The following is an 18,064-nucleotide window of genomic DNA, read 5'->3' on the forward strand; positions in this document are numbered from 1 at the left end:
TGCCTCGGGTCAGGCACTTCACCTTTGCAAACCAGTTTTTCTCAGGTAAAATAAACCAGGGAGGTTTTATGTAGGAGGTTATAAAAAGCTTTTTGTTTGGTTTTCTTTCTAGCATCAGAACCCAGTGTAAAAAAAGATACATATGCACATGCATACACACATGGGCGTGCGCGTACACACACAAACACACACACATACACACACACACACAGAGCTGCTGCAGACGAAATGGGTTAGAACTCAAGGCTCAGCTCTCAGCCTCCTGTTCCTCCACGTTCCTCTCTGCACCCTTGCACCCCCTTGCCACAGCATGCCCACTGCCCTGGGGATGCTTGAATCGCAGCATGAAACCACTGAGCAAGTCAGAGCCCCGCACTGGTGCTACGTCAGGTCTGTTAATAGGTTTGCCTTTTGTAGAGCTTATTCTCGGAAACTTGGTCTTTTCATTGTTATTTTTTTCAGAAACGAATTGGTTATCAGATTCAGTAAATAATAATAATAATAATAATAATAATAATAATAATAAAAGAATGATAGAAAGAAAACAGCTGCTTTTCTCCCCCGCCCCCAGAACGCCATGCAGATTGTGGGTTTTATGGATCATGAAGCCGAGTCAGTCTTGGAGGTGGTGGCCGCGGTGTTGAAACTGGGGAACATCGAGTTCAAGCCCGAATCTCGAGTGAATGGTTTAGATGAAAGCAAAATCAAAGACAAAAATGGTAAGTCAGGGGAGAGTCAGCCTTGTTTAGCAAACTTGCTTTGAACTTCTGCCCAATTTTTAATCTAGAAAGTAAGACTTCTGCTTCTCACGGGTTCGAAAACACTTACCAGTGAAACTCTACAGAAACATAATTAGAGAGGAGTGTTAAGTCTTTTGAGTTATAAATTTTACACTATTCGGTTTGAATGTGATTTAGAAAGAACACCGTAAGCCTTAAAAATGATTTTTAGCAGCACCCGGGCAGTCACTGTCTGTGTCCGTCCCCCCACAGAGTTAAAGGAAATCTGTGAGTTGACCGGCATCGATCAGTCCGTTCTAGAACGAGCATTCAGCTTCCGAACGGTTGAGGCCAAGCAGGAGAAGGTTTCAACTACACTGAACGTGGCTCAGGTGGGTGAAGCATAATGCCCAGAAGTGAGTTTTTAAAAAGTCTGTGATACTCGTATTTAAGTGGAAACAAACTTTTTATTTTGCAGGCTGTTCTGTGAACTGTCAGGAGGTTGCAGGCCTCGTCCTGAGCACTGGGGGCACAGCAGCAAACTAAGCAGATAGGGATCCTTGCCTTGTGGAGCTTCATATTTTGGCAGGAGGAGGAGTCAGACAATAGGCAGCAGACCTGGTCAATAAATAAATTTATATAGCAAGCTAGCAGCAGACAAAGAGAAAAATTAGAGCAGCGTAAGGGAGACCCACAGTGCTGGGGCCAGAGGTCAGGTCTGAGTGAGCTGGCAAATGACACCAGTGGTAGGACCTGCCATATTTCAAAGGGTCATTCTGGGTGCAGGGTGGCGAGCAGAGTGTAGGGGGAGGAGGGGCACAAGCAGGTGTCTTAGTTTGGGCTGCTGTAACAGAATGCCATTGTCTGGGTGGCTTAAACAAAAAAAACCCGTTTATTCCTCATAGTTCTGGAGGCTAGAAGTCTGAGATCAGGGGGCCAGCACGGTCGCATTCTTGGTGAGGACCATCTTCCTGGGTGACAAACAGCCACCTTTTTGCTGTATCCTCTTCACACGGCAGGGGTGGAGGAAGGGAGAATGCGTGGATGTCCTCATCCCCTCATAAGGAACACTGATCCCATCTTGGGAGCTCTACCCTCATGACCTCATCTAACTTCTAAACCTAACTATCTCCTAAAGGCTCCACCTCAAAATTCTGTCCGATTGGGGATTAGGGCTTCAACAGAGGATTTGGGGTGGGGAGGAGGGACTACACATACATTCAGTTCACGGCACTGCGGAGCTGCAAGGAATTGTGTGCTAGCCTAGAAATGATGGTAGCTTCGCCAGGTCGTAGCTGTGGAGTGAGAAGTGGGTCTGGGTGTCGTTTGAAGGTAGAGCCGCGAGATGTGCTGCTGACTTGATAGGCGGTATGAGAGAAAGAGAAGAGTCAAGGGTGACCCCCGACACTTTCACCCAAGCAACTGGGAGAACAGAATTGCCCTTCACCGATTTGGAGAACACAGTGGGAGAAGCCAGTGTGTGGTCAAATGGCCAAACTGGCCTCCCTGCCTGCCTTCTTGTCTACTGTCCATCTGAAGCCAGTGAAGTCTTTCTAAGACACAAGTCTGAGTTGCATATTTCTTCTGTCCTTTGGTTCAAGCTAAGTGGATGAAGGGATGGACGGATGGGTGCGTGTGTGGCTGTTATACCAAGGCATCTTCTGGAATCCTTTTCACTATAAACCCTTTGTTCTACGGCTTAGACGTTTTCTCACCAGTCAGCGCTGATCTGGGCTGGAAGTAAAGGACTAATTCGGGACCTTTCGCACAGAGCCCTACATTATTCTCCCCCCGTAGTAGTCCAGCTGTGTTCTCCTCCTCTTTGTAAGTGGCCTTAAGCATCTGTAAGACAGTAGGCGGATTTACCTCCTCTTGACAACTCTGAACTAGTCTCTGCCACTGACCCAAGGGTGCCTGTGTGCCTGTAGCTTTCTTTCAGTGTTGGTTTTTTATTTTAGGTGAGCTGTTTTGACTGTGAAAAATACTATAACTTTGTGTATATGTAAGTTTTCTAGCTATAACTGTTGTGCGTCCTTCTTCCTAAATTATCCTATCTGTCCAGGGCAAGCTTACTAATGCGAAGTCAGATGGTGAGTGACTGACTTAATCAAGAAAAATTCATTGAGCCTGCTCAGCACAGGCCCCGTGAGCAGCGGCAGAAGGGGTGAAAGGAGACTTCATAGAGAAGACGGTTTCCGAGCCAGTCTTGAAGGGTTTAGCTGTAGAAAGAATGGGCAAAAGCGCATTTCTTCTTCTTCTTTTTTTGTTTCTTTTATTTATTTTTTATTATATTATGTTAGTCACCATACAGTATCCCTAGTTTTTGATGTAAAGTTCCATGATTCATTACTTGCATATAACACCCAGTGCAAAAGCACATTTCAGAAAGAAAACAGTGAGAAAAGGAGTCGGCGTCTGGGAGCGGGTGGGTCGGGCTCGGCTGTGGCTTTAGACTTGTGAAATGGGTTCAGAGCAACGCGGCTGGAGAGGTTAAGTGTGGAGGCGGTTCTCAAACTTGAGTGCACATGAGTACCCCCTGGAGGGCTGGCCAAACCCGGTTTGCAGGCCGTGCCTCTGGCGCGTTGGATTCAGCGCGTCTGCGGTAGGACTGAGGACTGTGCACGTCTCACATGTCCAGTGCTGCTGCCGCTGCCGCTGGTCCGGGGACCACATTTTGAGAACCACCATATTGAAGGTCACACTGAGTTGAGATGTTTTGAATAGCCAGAGTGGGGATCGTTAAGTACGTGCTGTTGCAAAGAGAAAACGCCTGCTGTTTAAGAAACCCCTTTAGGAGTATCCACGTATATGTGGACATATGTGGAATGTATATGTGGATATATTGTGGCGTGTTTATTGTGTGTTTTGGTCTTGCCTTTTAACCATCCTCTACGGAAGCCAGGCCCAGGTGCTTCCTACTTCATGGGCGTGAGTCGCCTTGCATCCCTGGGTTAAACTTTTCCATATTCTTTTAACTTTTGGCATAAAAGAATTTGGCTTGAGGTCCTTGATTTTTCAGCTCCTTATTCAAGTTCTTCTTTTTTTTTTTTAATGTAGGGTTTAGGTTTCTACCGATCTTATTGCCTAAAAGGTTTCTATTCCAGCGAGAAATAATTTGTTTTACTAACATTTCCTCATAACTTCCATTCTTGGGCCCCATTATCATCTTTATCGCCCGTTCCTCATTCTGCCCAAAGCATTTCAATCTTTCCTCAGATACAGCAACGGATAGTGAATGATAGACACTCAAGACAGAGCTGTCATTCAGCTTCTGCCACATCCTCTCTCCTTGGCTTCCACCGCCCCGCGTAATCTGACCCTACACAATTGATCTCAGTTTATTCCCTGCTGAGTTCTCTAAGTGCCATAATAATTTTTACCCAGTGCTTTTGCTCTTACTTCTCCCTTACCCACATGCCATGGCTAATTCTTCCTGCCTGTCTGAATGCTCCATGTAATTACACCTCATCCAGGAAGCCTTCCTAGATTCCATCGGCCCCCACTTCTCCCTTCTCTGAATTCCTTTTTCTCCTGCTGTTGGGCACTTGCTCTCTGATCGCTCCACTCATCTTGGTTGGATCTCCACCCTAAGGTCCCACAGGGTGGGCCACAGACTAACATCGGTCGTCTCCAAAGCACATTCCACTGAGGGTCTTTCTCAGTGAGCTTCACACAGCTGTGGAACACGTAGTCTCCTCATATTGTGCTTAGAATCCGAGATGGTCGGTCAGTGAGCACACTTGGTGTCTTCCTTAGTTCTACACACCTCATTAGTGATCCTTCAGTGAGAACAAACATTTCTTCACCTTCCTTGGAGGACGTTATTGTGGAAATGAGGTGGCATGAATCTGACTCCGGGAGTCAGGCCGGGCGGATGGGCAGCTCTTGGGGCCAGGTAGAGCTCAGTGGGCATAAAAAGGTAGTTTTATTGTTGTTGTTCTGTTTCATTTTGTTTGCTTGCTTTTTAAATTTTGGATTTGAGTGCCTTCAATGTGGAATGCATCTTTCAATGCCTGCAGAGCCCACTCCTTCCCATTCACTTCTATTGAGCAGTCCTTGGAAACATTAGAGTTTGAGACTTCTGGAATAAATACGTGTTGGAAGGAAGCAAAGAAGGTTGATATATTGGCTGTGAATACACTTTAAAAAATATAAAGCAGAGCCAGAGTAAGTTGTCACTATTAGTTCAATTGCATATTGTAACGGTGGTTGGTTAGAAGCTGACAGCATACTATGAAAAAACCAGACACCACGATGACGACGTTCTGATTAAAAATAGGTGATGTTTTGAGATTATACAGTGTTTGATGTAACTGGAATTTATAAGAAGAAAGCAGAAAGGATGAAGAAAGTGTTCTATAGGCTCACAAGTGGGAAAGGAAGAGGATACTTCAGAAATCATGATACAAATACATGTCTAGACCTCCTGTGTGCCAGGCACTGTTCAAGGACTTGTACAGCCTATTTTAAGAAAGTAAAACCTAGAAGAAAGGAGGGTAGAGAAAAGGCATTCGTCTAAACCCAGGTCTCATTCTCTATTTCAGCATTTACACGCATTTTCTGCAGTGGGATCATTAACCACCGTCACCCTGCAAGACAACACTGTGCGGTTGGGTTCTATTTGTTTGCCAACTTCTGGGTGGATTTTCTAGCTCTCGTTGGAGTGGCTGCCTGAGATGTAGGAAATAAGATTTGGGATTAGCGTGGAAGTGTCAGGTGAAGGGGAAAAAAGGTGCTCTAAAGCAGCCGTACGTTGCCATCGAGGTGACTGTGTGATTGAAGTTGTTACACTTCATTTAGAAAGAAACGTGGAAAAAGAACTTCCATACAACCTAATTCTTCATAAACTAAAAATGTAATGGTTTACTTTCATAGTAATGCCCACATTTCTACTCATAAGCAGGGAAATGCACACATGGGGCCAGAGTGTTAAAAACAGCAGCAAACCCTCCAGCTCTGCACCCCGGAGGCTGCGGGCACTCATCAGCATGCCTCCCCGGGAGCGCTGCATCGCACATCTCTCGTGTACGCGCGGTGGGACCCACGTGACACCCCGTATGTTTGGGGGCTCTTAGGTTCGCCCCGGCAAGCCTCCCTTTCTCCGGTGTATGCATTCAAGGTCAGGGTCCGCGAGACTATGTCTTCTGCCTGTTCTTTGTCACGTGCCTCTGAACAGCTTCAAGGAAATGAACAACCACGTGAAAGCATCTTATTTTTGTTTTATCCAGCCTGTTGTCCAACAGTATTGTGACACTAGTCGTTATGGAATTTTTGTAAATGTTGAGAAGGTTGAATGGAGGAAAAAATTTACAGATTACATCAGTCAGAACGATTTTCATGTTTTTTCTCTGAGTTTCCTTTCCTATGTGTAGGGGTTAAAAAAATAGAGTCTTCGTATAAAATGTACAGTTTCTTATTTTCATAAAACATAAGCATTTTCCATTTTATTACCTAATTTTCATAATGATCATTCTGTGATAACTGTAACTTCCCTTTCAGTGGACATTCATTTATTTATTTTACTATTCCCCGGTTGTTGGACTTCTAAATTGCCTCTGATTTTCCTCTCTTCTGTAATACAGAGAAGGATATCTTTATGGAGAAAGTGTTTGCACTATTTTGAATTAGTTTCCTGGGATGCAAAAAAGCATAATAATTGGGTATAAATGATTTGCCCAATTCTCTTAACGGTTTGATTGTTCGTCCAGAGTATAATGAAGACTGCCTCTGAAAAGAAATTTCAAATAAAAGAGCTTTAAATATTTAAAAGATACCTTTATTATTTTATTGAAATTAAGCATTGTGACAATTGTGGGTGATGAGATTTTCTTTTTTTTTTTCTTTCCTTCTTTTTTTTTTAATAGGCGTATTATGCCCGTGACGCTCTGGCTAAAAACCTCTACAGCAGGTTGTTTTCATGGTTGGTAAATCGAATCAATGAAAGCATTAAGGTACTGAATTTCAATAACCAGATAAATCAGATGTTATAAATGTTATTCAGAGTGTAAACATTAAGTTAAAGATACTTTAATGTTATACTCAGGTAATTGATTACCACTTACAAAGGTTGTTCCTTGAAAAGGATTTACCTTGCATAGGATGTTGAAATTTGTCAGGATTCTATTTACTTTGTTTTGCCATGTATGTTGTAAGAAATCTCACTCATCAGTGGTCTAATGGTCTTTGCAGAATTACTGTGAGAGCATCCCAGGTCTTGGTTGTGGTTCATCTAACTACTTGTGCGCACGTGGCTGAAAAGGTCACTTGACCTCTCTAGCTAGTGATACGTTCTTCAGTAAAATGAGGGTATTAGCATAGTGCGATTTTTGAAAGGCCCTGCTTATATTGTAATATTGAATGATCTATTATTATAATAACGCATCACTAATACCATCTTTAAATAAATCACCTATTATTAAAATTTCTGGAAGATTCCATACCAATATTCTATCACATTTAAAAAAACAAAACTAAATTACAATTATTCTCCTAGTTGCGAGATGCAATTAACTTATATGTGTATAGTCCTTAGAATGCTTTTAGTGTTCTATTTCAGGCCCATATTAACCCATCAACTTTAAACTTTTTTTAAGGCACAGACCAAAGTGAGAAAGAAGGTCATGGGTGTTTTGGACATCTATGGCTTTGAAATTTTTGAGGTAAGCTTTTTTATTATCTTTATTAATGCAGGACAGTTAGAAATTAAATTGCATATTCTATAAACAACATTAAATTTCATTAATATAACTTTGAATCTACAAAAAAACCTTGCAGATGTAACAAAATGTGTGTGTGTGCGTGCGTGCGTGTGTGTGCGTGTGGAGTGCTGAGAGCCAGCATTCTGGAGACAGTGCAGTCAAAGGAAGAACTTCTTGTATCAGTATTTGACTTTTGTAATTGCAAATTCAGAATTCTCACTGTGAAATTGCCAACAAGGTATATGGACATTGTGCCTTAGTCGTTCGTTCATTCGTAAGAAAGGGAAGCAAAATGGTGCCATGATAAAGCTTGGAGCCCAGGAGCCTGGCCAGAGCTGGTCACCTCATTCCTGTTGGACTCAGGCAGAGAGGGTCTGGATTGAGTGATTTGTTTGGTCTCACCCAACTTTGATCTTTCGATAGGAGTTCTGTTGCAAAGGTGGAAAGAATTTCTGTGGAAGTTCATAATGAATTTTTTAAAAAGACTCCATGCCTATTACAGATTAGGTATTTAAACATTATATACTTAGATTAGAATTTCCTATTTATCCTCTTGCTAACTTTGGCATTTAGAAGCCATTTCGAGGACTTTTTTTCCCCCTCCCCCATTTTAAGGACCTTTAAAAGCACTAACTCCTACTTTTAGGGATGGTGTTTTAGTTCAGTTCTGGAAAATAACAAGTAGATCAGGCTCCTCCTTTCTTTATTCTCCCCATAAGTAATGATTTGTGAATTCCTTTAAATAACCAGGCGGTGCCCAGAATGACCACCCAAAGCCTTCATCTGCTCCAAATTATCAGGTTCACAGAATAGAAAAAAATCGGCCCCTTCCCTGTAGCTAAGCCAGGCCTTTCTAGCAAATGTCTTTTTCTTACAACATTTCTGTGAGAGTACCTTCTCCCTGTTTGATCACAGTCCATATTGTGTCCAGTCATTGAGGGCTAACTGTATGTAAGCACTGTGATAAGTGGCACATATATTGTCTGATTTAATTTTCACAAAAATGTCATGAAATCGCTGCAGTTATTCCTATTTTATAGGTGAGGAGGTGCGGCTCTGAAGGTCAAGTAGCTCTCCCAAGGTTACATGGCTACCAAAGGGCAAACTCGGGACCTAAACACTAGGCCTGCTTAATAAATAATGAAAGACCTCCTGTAGGGCACTTTTCTCCCCAAACTCACAGGGTCCCCAGTACCTGGAAATAAGGAGAAAACCCAAATGTGATAAGTTTCTGATGCCCTGTATTTCTGTGCCCTTGTCATCATTCCGAGCTGGCCAGCATGGGGAGCCCCCTGGGGTTGTTTGGTGTGCGGATGGCCGAGTGGGGGGCACCTGTGCCGTGTACTGGCTCCTGCCCCCCCCCCCCCCGTCCAGCCCCTCGAAGATGCTCTTCAGCACAGTCTCCACTTGTACTGGTGCCCCTTTAGCAGACTCGGCAAAGGAAGGCCCCTGGGCTCTTGGTAATAGGGAAGAATTTGAGGGTTTTAGGAGAATTGCTTGAATATATTCAGAACTATCCTGAAATTTAAAAAAAAAAAAAAATTTTTTCTAAAAAAGATCCCAAACCAGAACTTTGAACCAAGACCAAATCTAACCAGTCATGTCTATAGCAGATCTTACGATGCCCCTGTAAAATCATGAGAAATTAATTGTCCTTCTCCATGCAGTAAATGGCGTTTTTTTCCAGTTTTTTGAAAGAATTAAGATTTGTCTTTCATTATAACTAGTTGTTCTCTCCATTTTCCTGTCTAAACCTTCTCAGATTAATCTTCCAAACATCTGGATTTTTAATAATGTGCTTAATTATTTATTTTATAATTAAATTTACTCGGGGGAAGTCAGAATAGAGATTTGGTTGCACACTTCTAGATATTTTTACCTGCTTTTCGATACAGAATTAGAGAGGCCTTTTTTTTTCTTTTTAATGTATTCACATGCACACCTCAAGTGCCATCCTACATTTTCCTGGATCATCAGCAAAATTAGAACACATGGAAACATCAGGAAGTCCATCATATTGAACATGAGGTAGCCAGGTAATTAGGACTTAAAAGTACCACAAGCTGAAGTATAAACTCAGGGTCTGGCTTAGGAGGAAGTATTCCAAATCCTCATCAGTGCACAAATGAAAATCTCTAGGATATTGTCTACCCAAGTGAAAAGAGACTGATAGAGTGTAGAGAGAATTCTGGCTTTGTTTTTCCATGAAACTTGACTGCAAGGCTTAAGGGTTCTGCCTTTTAGAATACCCTGGGCATCACTTTAAAAATTGGACCGTGAAGGTTCAGAGAAAAAAATTTTTAATGTTTCTAATTCTGCCTCATGACCCTGTCGACAATTCCCATGAAAACCTTTTTCAGCTGAGCTGGTAGAAACCTTTCAATCATTTTGGTCCGTCTCTAAATGGAAGAGGGAAACTGATGCGTTAAACCATGGGATGATGACACATGGATTTGACTGCAAAGCATTCCAGGGCCAGCTGCGTGAAGAGCCCTGCCTTGCTGGCTGCATGTGATCTGATGTCAGTTTGGAAAACAGATTAGTGGAACACACTGATACCAAAAATAAGAGGAAGTGAGTTAAAATGCATAGAGAAGAAAAATCTTATTATAAATCCTCCTTGAACGTAAGTCCAGTTTAGCAAAGGAAGAGAGTTCTATAATCCAGACACTCCTAGTCCCACACAATTAAGTTTGGATGCTCTTGTAACTGCTGTCTGAGAAACATTTATAGCATCACCATAAAGTAACAAATGAAAAAATTTAATTCAAAACGAAGTTGACCCATCTAAATTGATTCAGCTTTTTTTAAAGTGCTTATCTGAGAAGTACTAAAAATGGCAGGTAGTTTCCTGGGAAAATCTAATAAATTATTAGTGTGCTGTAGACCAAAGCAGGACAGCAGGCTGGATATTTCACTCTTCATACAGTTGAGCTAGTTTCATACAGGCAAAGTTATTTTGAATCAGGGACTCTTTATTCCTCTTGCCCTTATGAACCTCATTGAAAGTGACCCATATACAGTAAGAATATGATAGGCTGGATGCAATGATTGTTCCAAATAAAAGAACCTAATAGGCGAACAAGAGTCAGTGTAACCTGGTAAGTCTGTCTCATGATATGAGATTTGTTTTCTAAATTTTTTTTTTTTTAAGATTTTATTTATTTATTTGACAGAGATAGACACAGCCAGCGAGAGAGGGAGCACAAGCAGGGGGAGTGGGAGAGGAAGAAGCAGGCTCCCAGCAGAGGAGCCCGATGTGGGGCTCGATCCCAGAACTCCGGGATCACGCCCTGAGCCGAAGGCAGACGCTTAACGTCTGAGCCACCCAGGCGCCCCTCTAAATTGTTTTTAAAAGAAAATTGATTCTGGTTATAGGCAATACCTTCTGTTTCAGCTTTTCTCCTTTAATTTTGTTCTTCATGTGCCAGAGGAAGGAGAATTTTAAGTACATTTTAGAGTGGAAATGATGGGAAATAATATGGTTTATAATATGTATCTGTATATCATTATCCTTGCTTTTTAACTTTTTTAATCAAAGCTTATTTTAAATTATTTAACAAGAGCACTATAGTGCTGTTTTTCTTAAAATTTACCATATTTGAATATGTACTGGGAAGAAAAATGTTATGTATTTAAAGAGTGCAAGACTTAAATATTACTTCTCTTAAAGAGCATAAGGTATCATTAGCCTCCTCTATTGCCAAGAAAATAAAGATAAATTAGTAACAGGCCAATATTTTTAATGCATCTTTCAAATCCTCCCAAGCAGAAAGTTCATAACTGATACTTAAAGAGTGTGAACTAGTTGTGAACTTCACTGGGAGTATGGTTTTCTATTTGTTTGATGTTGACAAGGTGGACTCAAACTCAGGAATTCTTGAAAGAAGCCCTAGATTTTGAAATTTTGGTATATTACATACGTCTAAACCTAGCAAGTTCTTCCCACCCAGTCCACACTTGGTGAACACACTGTAAAACAGCATAGAACCTAGACACCTTGCTGTGTACCTGTTTTCCCTAGAGCAGTCTGGTGTGGATGGCGATGGTTCTAGGCTTCACGTAGGGAGATTGTATGATGGAAAATTCTGGATATGCTTCTTCGACGATGCTCCCCAAAGTTTTAGTTTTATCATAATCAGTCTTTACGGATAAACATGAGTTAGACGGTGGAGACACGTTCCATGCATGGGGCATGGGTAGAACATGGGAGAGAATGAGTGGGGAGATGAGTCATTCAAGCTCCTGCCCACTTCCTCCTGAGGAGACTTTGATTCATGAGACTGACATGTGGGAGACAGCGCCTGGCGCAGGGATCGCTGGCCACCCACAGTTCTTGACACAAAAGTATCCAAATATCCAATTGCTGTGGGGCCTTTAGATTCAGGGGGTGGCTCCTAGACCCACCTGGGGAGAATGACCCACGTGGAAAACCTGGTGATATTTAGTGTCTGTACACATGAGGGCATGTTCCGGACCTATGCGAGTTGCAGCTCTACAAACTGTTACCAGGCTGTTCCTTAATTTTTTGCAAATTATAAATGTTTATACGTTATTTTTAATGATTTGCGAAGTCCCGTTTCCCAAAACATGAGGGCAATGTCAACAGCTTACACGTAGATCATGAGACGTGGGATTGCCTTCAGTTTGGCGATAATGATTGCTCTGGTGATTCGTAACATGTTTTGCAGGCTGTGAGGTGTGTTGGCAATAGATGCGGAGATATTTCTGAGGGGAAGTCAGCCGGTTTCTGCCTTGGTGATCGTGCTATTCTATTTTTGTTGTTGTTCTTTAGACAGCGGAATGAGGTAGGAGAGACAAGTTTTTTCTTAGGCCGTCTCCAGAACGTTCTCTCCTTACCACATTGTTTATGTTTGATGGGAGACCTTGCAGGGACAGCACAGGGTGGGTTGCTGTGGTGAGAAAGAGGAGGTGCTTTGGATTTTGCTGGATCTCTTCACTCTTTTCATGACCTGCCAGTTGCCTTTGTCTCTGACTCTTTGGGGGGAATGTATCATTTATTTTTCCTGAGAATTTAGAATTGGAAGCATTAGATCCCGAAGCCTTGGGACTTCAAGCAACTTGTATGAAGTATTATTCGAGTCAAACTGTTTTTATCCTGTGTAGCTCACACCTAGCAGAACCGCAATTCAGATACCACATGGAGGTACTGGGGGCCTGTTTTTTGAACTGATTGGAGATGTGTCTTGATTTCAAGTTTTATGCCAATCAGAAACATAGCTTGAATGGTAAAATCTGTCATTTGCACCAATGAATAACTATCAAGAAGTATTTACTTTTAGAATCTCATTGCCAATTAAGAACTGACTGCATTTTGTGTAATCTGTCCCTTTTTGCACCAGAATGCAGTAAGTATGAACGATTTGCAGTGACAGTCTGTTGCATGCTCCTGTGTTAATGGCTTCTCCAACTGTGTGGATTTTGCAGTAAATGGCTATTGATTAACTGTGTGCGGTTATGAAATAGGGAATTCATACTGGAATTTTTAAATATTGAGGGGAAATCTAGTTTGGTTCTAACTCACCTCTTAAGTTATGTTGTAATTGTGAAGCTTTGCCTCTGATTTCTAACCTGCTTGTGTGTATTTCATAGTCCCGTTGCAAAGCCTACCTCCAGCTGTTCATAGCCGTGTAATGTGTCTAAGGACACTATTCTCCTCTTGCTTCTCCTCATTAATTACCATTTGAAGATTTAGCTTAATTTTGTTTAAATAGCTCTGTAAGCATAGACTTATCAAATAACAGAAGGGATATTAACTGTTAAATAAACCATTAAAACTTTAATTTCATTTATAAGTTTTTCATTTAGGGTAGTAGTATTATATAAGGATATATTTTACCAAAGAAAGCCAGACTTCCTTGTAGAGAAATGGCCTTATCCTGATCATATTGTAATAAGGCATCTAGACCAGATTGACGTCAGCTTCTAATCAAAACTGTTAAGCCCTGAAGATTGGAGCACATGGCTTTTAAAACTTTATGTGAAAATGAATACTGGGGAATGCCCTTCATGTCTCAGACTGTTTGTTGAAAGTATTGAAAATAAATGTGTTCCCTTTAGTAAAAACCTTCATGATTAAAAACCAAAAACAAAAAACTCTTATCCTTGACCAGATTTAACATTTAAAAGATTAGCCAACGATCATGTGTATGTGTCATTTATGGTTTAGAAAAAGTTCTCCCTGATTAATGAGTTCATCACTGGTGATAGGAAACGCTTAGCTGAACTCCGGGAAAGAATGTAGTCAGATCCTGCATCATAAGTCTCGTTTTAAAACGTGTCCTATGTAGGAGCAAAGTTGATTTTGCAAGTTCAGCTTTTGAAAAGCTCTATGACTTTTTGCTTTCGTCATTTAGCAGAGAGATTCGAAGGTCAGTTGCTCTGTGTGTTCACGAGCAGCAGCGAGCTTCAGTTTCACCCTGGGGTGTAGCTCACTAGGGCCAGCACTGGCCGCCTCGCAAGGAGGAGAGTCCAGCTTTTCAGTGGTGGGGTCATACGTCCCTTGCTCCCATAGCCACCATCTCCTCTCCGCAAAGACAGACGATAGAGGTGAAAATAACACATCTTATGACCAGATCTACCTCTTCCCAGGTGGTGTAGTTCTTGGGGAAGTGTATTCATTGAACAGACGCGCATTTTGTGCCCTCAGTACTGATGGCAATACGTTAAGCCCTGCGGATGGCCCAGAGATGATGTAGGCCTGGCCCTTCCACCAGCGTGCGTAGGAGGTAACGCTAATATGAAGGAGAAGCTGCTGAGAACCATACAAGCGATGAATATGTGAGCCTTCGGAGAAGAGAGTTTCTCGCTAGGGAAATGATTTTGATGTGCTGATTCCCTTGAATCTCTGTTTTTTTAGGCACTTCTCTCATTCAGTCACTCATCAAGTCATGTGGAGACTTGCTAGGTGCAAAGTGCTGTGCAAGGCACGGGTTTAACGCTGGTGAACAGAAGAGACGCGTGGTCAGCCCTTGCCCGTCTAGTGAGACAGATAAGGCTGAAACTAATCAGTACACGTGTACACATATGCCCACACGCATATACACGTAGCGCGGTTTTTAGAAAGTGCTGGCATCTAAGAGTCAGAATGAGGGAGCTGACCCTGGATGGGGGAACAAGAGGTCAGGTCAAGAAGACTTTCTTGAGCTGCAGAGTTTTGCCCCAGAATGGCAGATTGAGAACTTGGGTGACAGAGATTATAAATCTCATTGTTCTTTTTGGATCCTTTAGGGGAAATTATTTATGTTTTTACTTTTTTACCATGTGTGGGGTGCTTCTCTGTCACCTAAAAATCTTCATCTTTCAAAATACTGCATCAGTTGTGTATATGTCATTCACCTACTTGGCTCGTGAACCATTTCTCGAGTGCCTGCAGTGTGTAAGCCTCTGTGTGCTGGGCCGCGGTTATATCTGCGAGACGGTGTGTGTGTGCGACATTTCTTGTGGATTGAGATGTTAAGAATGTCCCTGCTGTGGGAGAGCTAATGGCATGGTTTATAAAGCTGTCTTCATTTTTCTCCATGTAGGACAACAGCTTTGAGCAGTTCATTATTAATTACTGTAATGAAAAGCTACAACAAATCTTCATTGAACTAACTCTTAAAGAAGAGCAAGAGGAGTATATACGGGAGGTAATGCGGAAATACACTTTTTTAAAGGCTTCTTTTTTACTCTTCATACAAATTGTGGATTCAGAAGTCGATATAAACAGGACCCTAAAATCAGATTTATCTAAGTTTAACCCTATTTTATCTTTTAAAAGTTCGTTTGTTATGACATCTAAACTAACTGGGATTATCTTTGCTGCTCTGCTGCTAGTGCCTAGAACAGTGCCTGGCACATAGTAGGTGCTCAGTAAGTATCAGTTGATTGGCTTGAGTCTTAATGGATTCTAACGCAGTGATGTAAAACAACAGTGTGTTAACAAAAAAAAAGTCAGATGAACGAGCAAACAGCAATGGTACATCCATACCAGAGCATACTACTCAGGCAATAAAAAGGAACAGACACCATTTGCAGCAACATGGGTGGACCAACAAATACTTGATCAAGGGCTTATCTGAAGAATATTAATCATGGCTACTCCAGAATAAAACATTAAAAATGAAAGAAAAAATAATAAAATGTCAGTCCATTGTCCAAAAAAAAAAAAAAGGAGAAAACAATTGATAAACACAGTGATAGGAAGGAATCTCAAATGCATTATGCTAAATGAAGGAAGCCAGATTCAAAAGACTGCATATGGTAGGATTCCATGATATGTTGTCCGAGAAAAGGCAAAGCGGCAGAGACAGAAGAGTCAGTTGTTGCCCAGGACGGGAGTTGTGAAGAGAGTGTGACTGCAAAGGGGCAGCTTGAAGGGAAATTTGGAGGCTGGTTGTGGTGGTTACAGGACACTATGTATTTGCCAAAACTCAGGAGAACTATATACCCAAGTTCAGTGTCACTCTATATAAACTTGAAATACTTTGAGACTTTGTTCAATCTTGAAAAGCATTGATTTTCTGAAATTTTATAATAAAAACAGGTAGTGTTTGTTGAGTGCTTACTATATTGCCAGGTGTGTACTAGTGTTATGTATGGATTAGCTTACATAATGTAATTTGAAATAATCTGAAGTAATGTTTATAAAGGTTCATCCTTAATCGTAAAACCATATGTGGTTTTCACCCTTTCATTTTTTTAAATAATGTTTCTTGAAGTATAAAATTACTTCAAACAAAAGGAGAAATTATTATATTGTATCTATATTATATTATATTTTTGTTTCTTTTTGTTTGCTTTAATATTTTAATAATGGTATTACCTATTTTTCTTCATTTTCTATAGTGTTATTATAAATCATTAAGGACACTGAATCCTTTTTTTTTTTTTTTGCTTCAATAACAGAATTTTCTAATGTGATTGTTATCTGCAGTGTCTTAGTTAAATAACCCATGTACTCGAAAGCTAAATCATAAATATTCCATCTTTCTTTTAGAATGATCACCATGCTTTAGAAACATTTCATACTTGGCTGGCACCTTTTTTAACGTAAACATCCTAAAAGCCAGATTCGTTCTCTTCCTGTCTTCTCAGCATGAGGAGATGGCCCAAACTTTGATCTGTAACTTAAAACAGTTTGTACAGATTGTCTAAAACACGTCTAAGAATATATAGGAAGATCCCTAGCTTGCTGTATGAATTAAATTCCCCTTAGAAGAAAAATAAATGTTTACACTTACAGGCAGACTGTAAGCAGATCCAGAATGATGACATTTAGCCTCACAGATTTGGCTTTATAGCTAGTATCAGAACCAGGAGGTCAATTTTTGTGTCTTTCCTTATGTTGGAAATATTTTGTCTTAGCACTGGGATATTTTTACATTTGAAATAGTCAACTGCCCTACAATATGGGGATGACTCTAAAATTAATTTTTTCCTTGTGATTACAAATTAAGAACAGAAAAAATGTGGGCCTTAAATTCCTAGGATCAAGTTCTGACTTATTTCCTTATAAACATTGTAAATATACACAAAGTAATATTGACCCAAGGGCCTGTTGAGTAAATGTTTGGCGCAGGGCCAATGAAGTGCATGGGAAATTGCCACAGATGGGAGAGTGGAATGGGAGGCGGTCTCAGAACAGGTCAAGGGCATGCACTTTAGTCACATCATGTCAGTGGTAGACCGCTGAAATTCAGGAAGTTTTGGGAACCGGAAGATGACATTTTGCAGCATTGATTTTATAAAGGAAATACTCAGAGAGAACGTGAGGCATGGTAATGTGGCGCAGTGGCTGTTTTATAGATGGTGGTGTGTGGCCTCATCGTATGGAATCTGATTTTGTTCTCTTTTGTTTCTCAGGGCATAGAATGGACACACATTGACTACTTCAATAATGCTATCATTTGTGACCTAATAGAAAATGTGAGTATTGGTTGGGGACGCCTGGGTGGCGCAGTCATTAAGCCTCTGCCTTCGGCTCAGGGCGTGATCCCGGCGTTCCGGGATCGAGTCCCACATCAGGTTCCTCCGCTGTGAGCCTGCTTCTTCCTCTCCCACTCCCCTGCTGTGTTCCCTCTCTCGCTGGCTGTCTCTCACATAAATAAATAAAAAAATCTTAAAAAAAAAAAAAAAGAAAAAAGAAAATGTGAGTATTGGGTACAAGTTCCTAAAAAATTGCTTAGTAATAATTTCCTGCTTACGAAAGATCTCACTGCCTTTGGTGTTGAGCCGTAGCTTTTTCCCTATTTCGACACTGTTCTTTAGAGAACTGCACAGTCTGGAGACTCTGCCATCAGAGATCATACACAGTTCTCAAACACATACATGGACAGCGGGACGTTTTGATCCTTGGCTAGGATTTCCGATGCACCTCCCATGGCCGTGTCACAGAGCCCATGCATGACATTCACATGCCAGGCCCTCGGCCACACCATGCGGCTGTGTGCTGGGAGCCCAGGTCCAGTCCGTGGCTCCTGGGGGTAGGAGCACTGACTGGTCAGAGGAGGCTCGGAAAAAATGTTTTTGCCAAATCAAATATCCATTTCGTTTCTAAAATTCCAGCAAGCTCTTTAATACACTGTTCAATGGTTATTATCAAAAAGAGAATTATCGGTGAGGATGTGGAGGAAAAGGAACCTC

General features: G+C 41.3%; 1 protein-coding gene across 5 annotated transcripts in view; it reads left to right on the forward strand.

Moving 5' to 3' along the window:
- Positions 1-18,064, forward strand: part of MYO1B (myosin IB) — a 175,220-nt gene that overhangs the window by 122,051 nt on the left and 35,105 nt on the right. For all 5 annotated transcript variants that reach the window (XM_045806360.2, XM_045806365.2, XM_045806363.2 and 2 more), the window contains exons 10-15: positions 572-719; positions 993-1,111; positions 6,584-6,670; positions 7,313-7,378; positions 14,965-15,069; positions 17,285-17,347. In XM_045806360.2, coding sequence (XP_045662316.1) covers positions 572-719; positions 993-1,111; positions 6,584-6,670; positions 7,313-7,378; positions 14,965-15,069; positions 17,285-17,347 — 588 coding nt within the window. The remainder of the gene's footprint in view (positions 1-571; positions 720-992; positions 1,112-6,583; positions 6,671-7,312; positions 7,379-14,964; positions 15,070-17,284; positions 17,348-18,064) is intronic.

The sequence above is a fragment of the Ursus americanus genome, chromosome 1 (assembly GCF_024610735.1).
Source record: "Ursus americanus isolate L20-20 chromosome 1, mUrsAme1.1.p, whole genome shotgun sequence".
NCBI lineage: Eukaryota > Metazoa > Chordata > Mammalia > Carnivora > Ursidae > Ursus > Ursus americanus.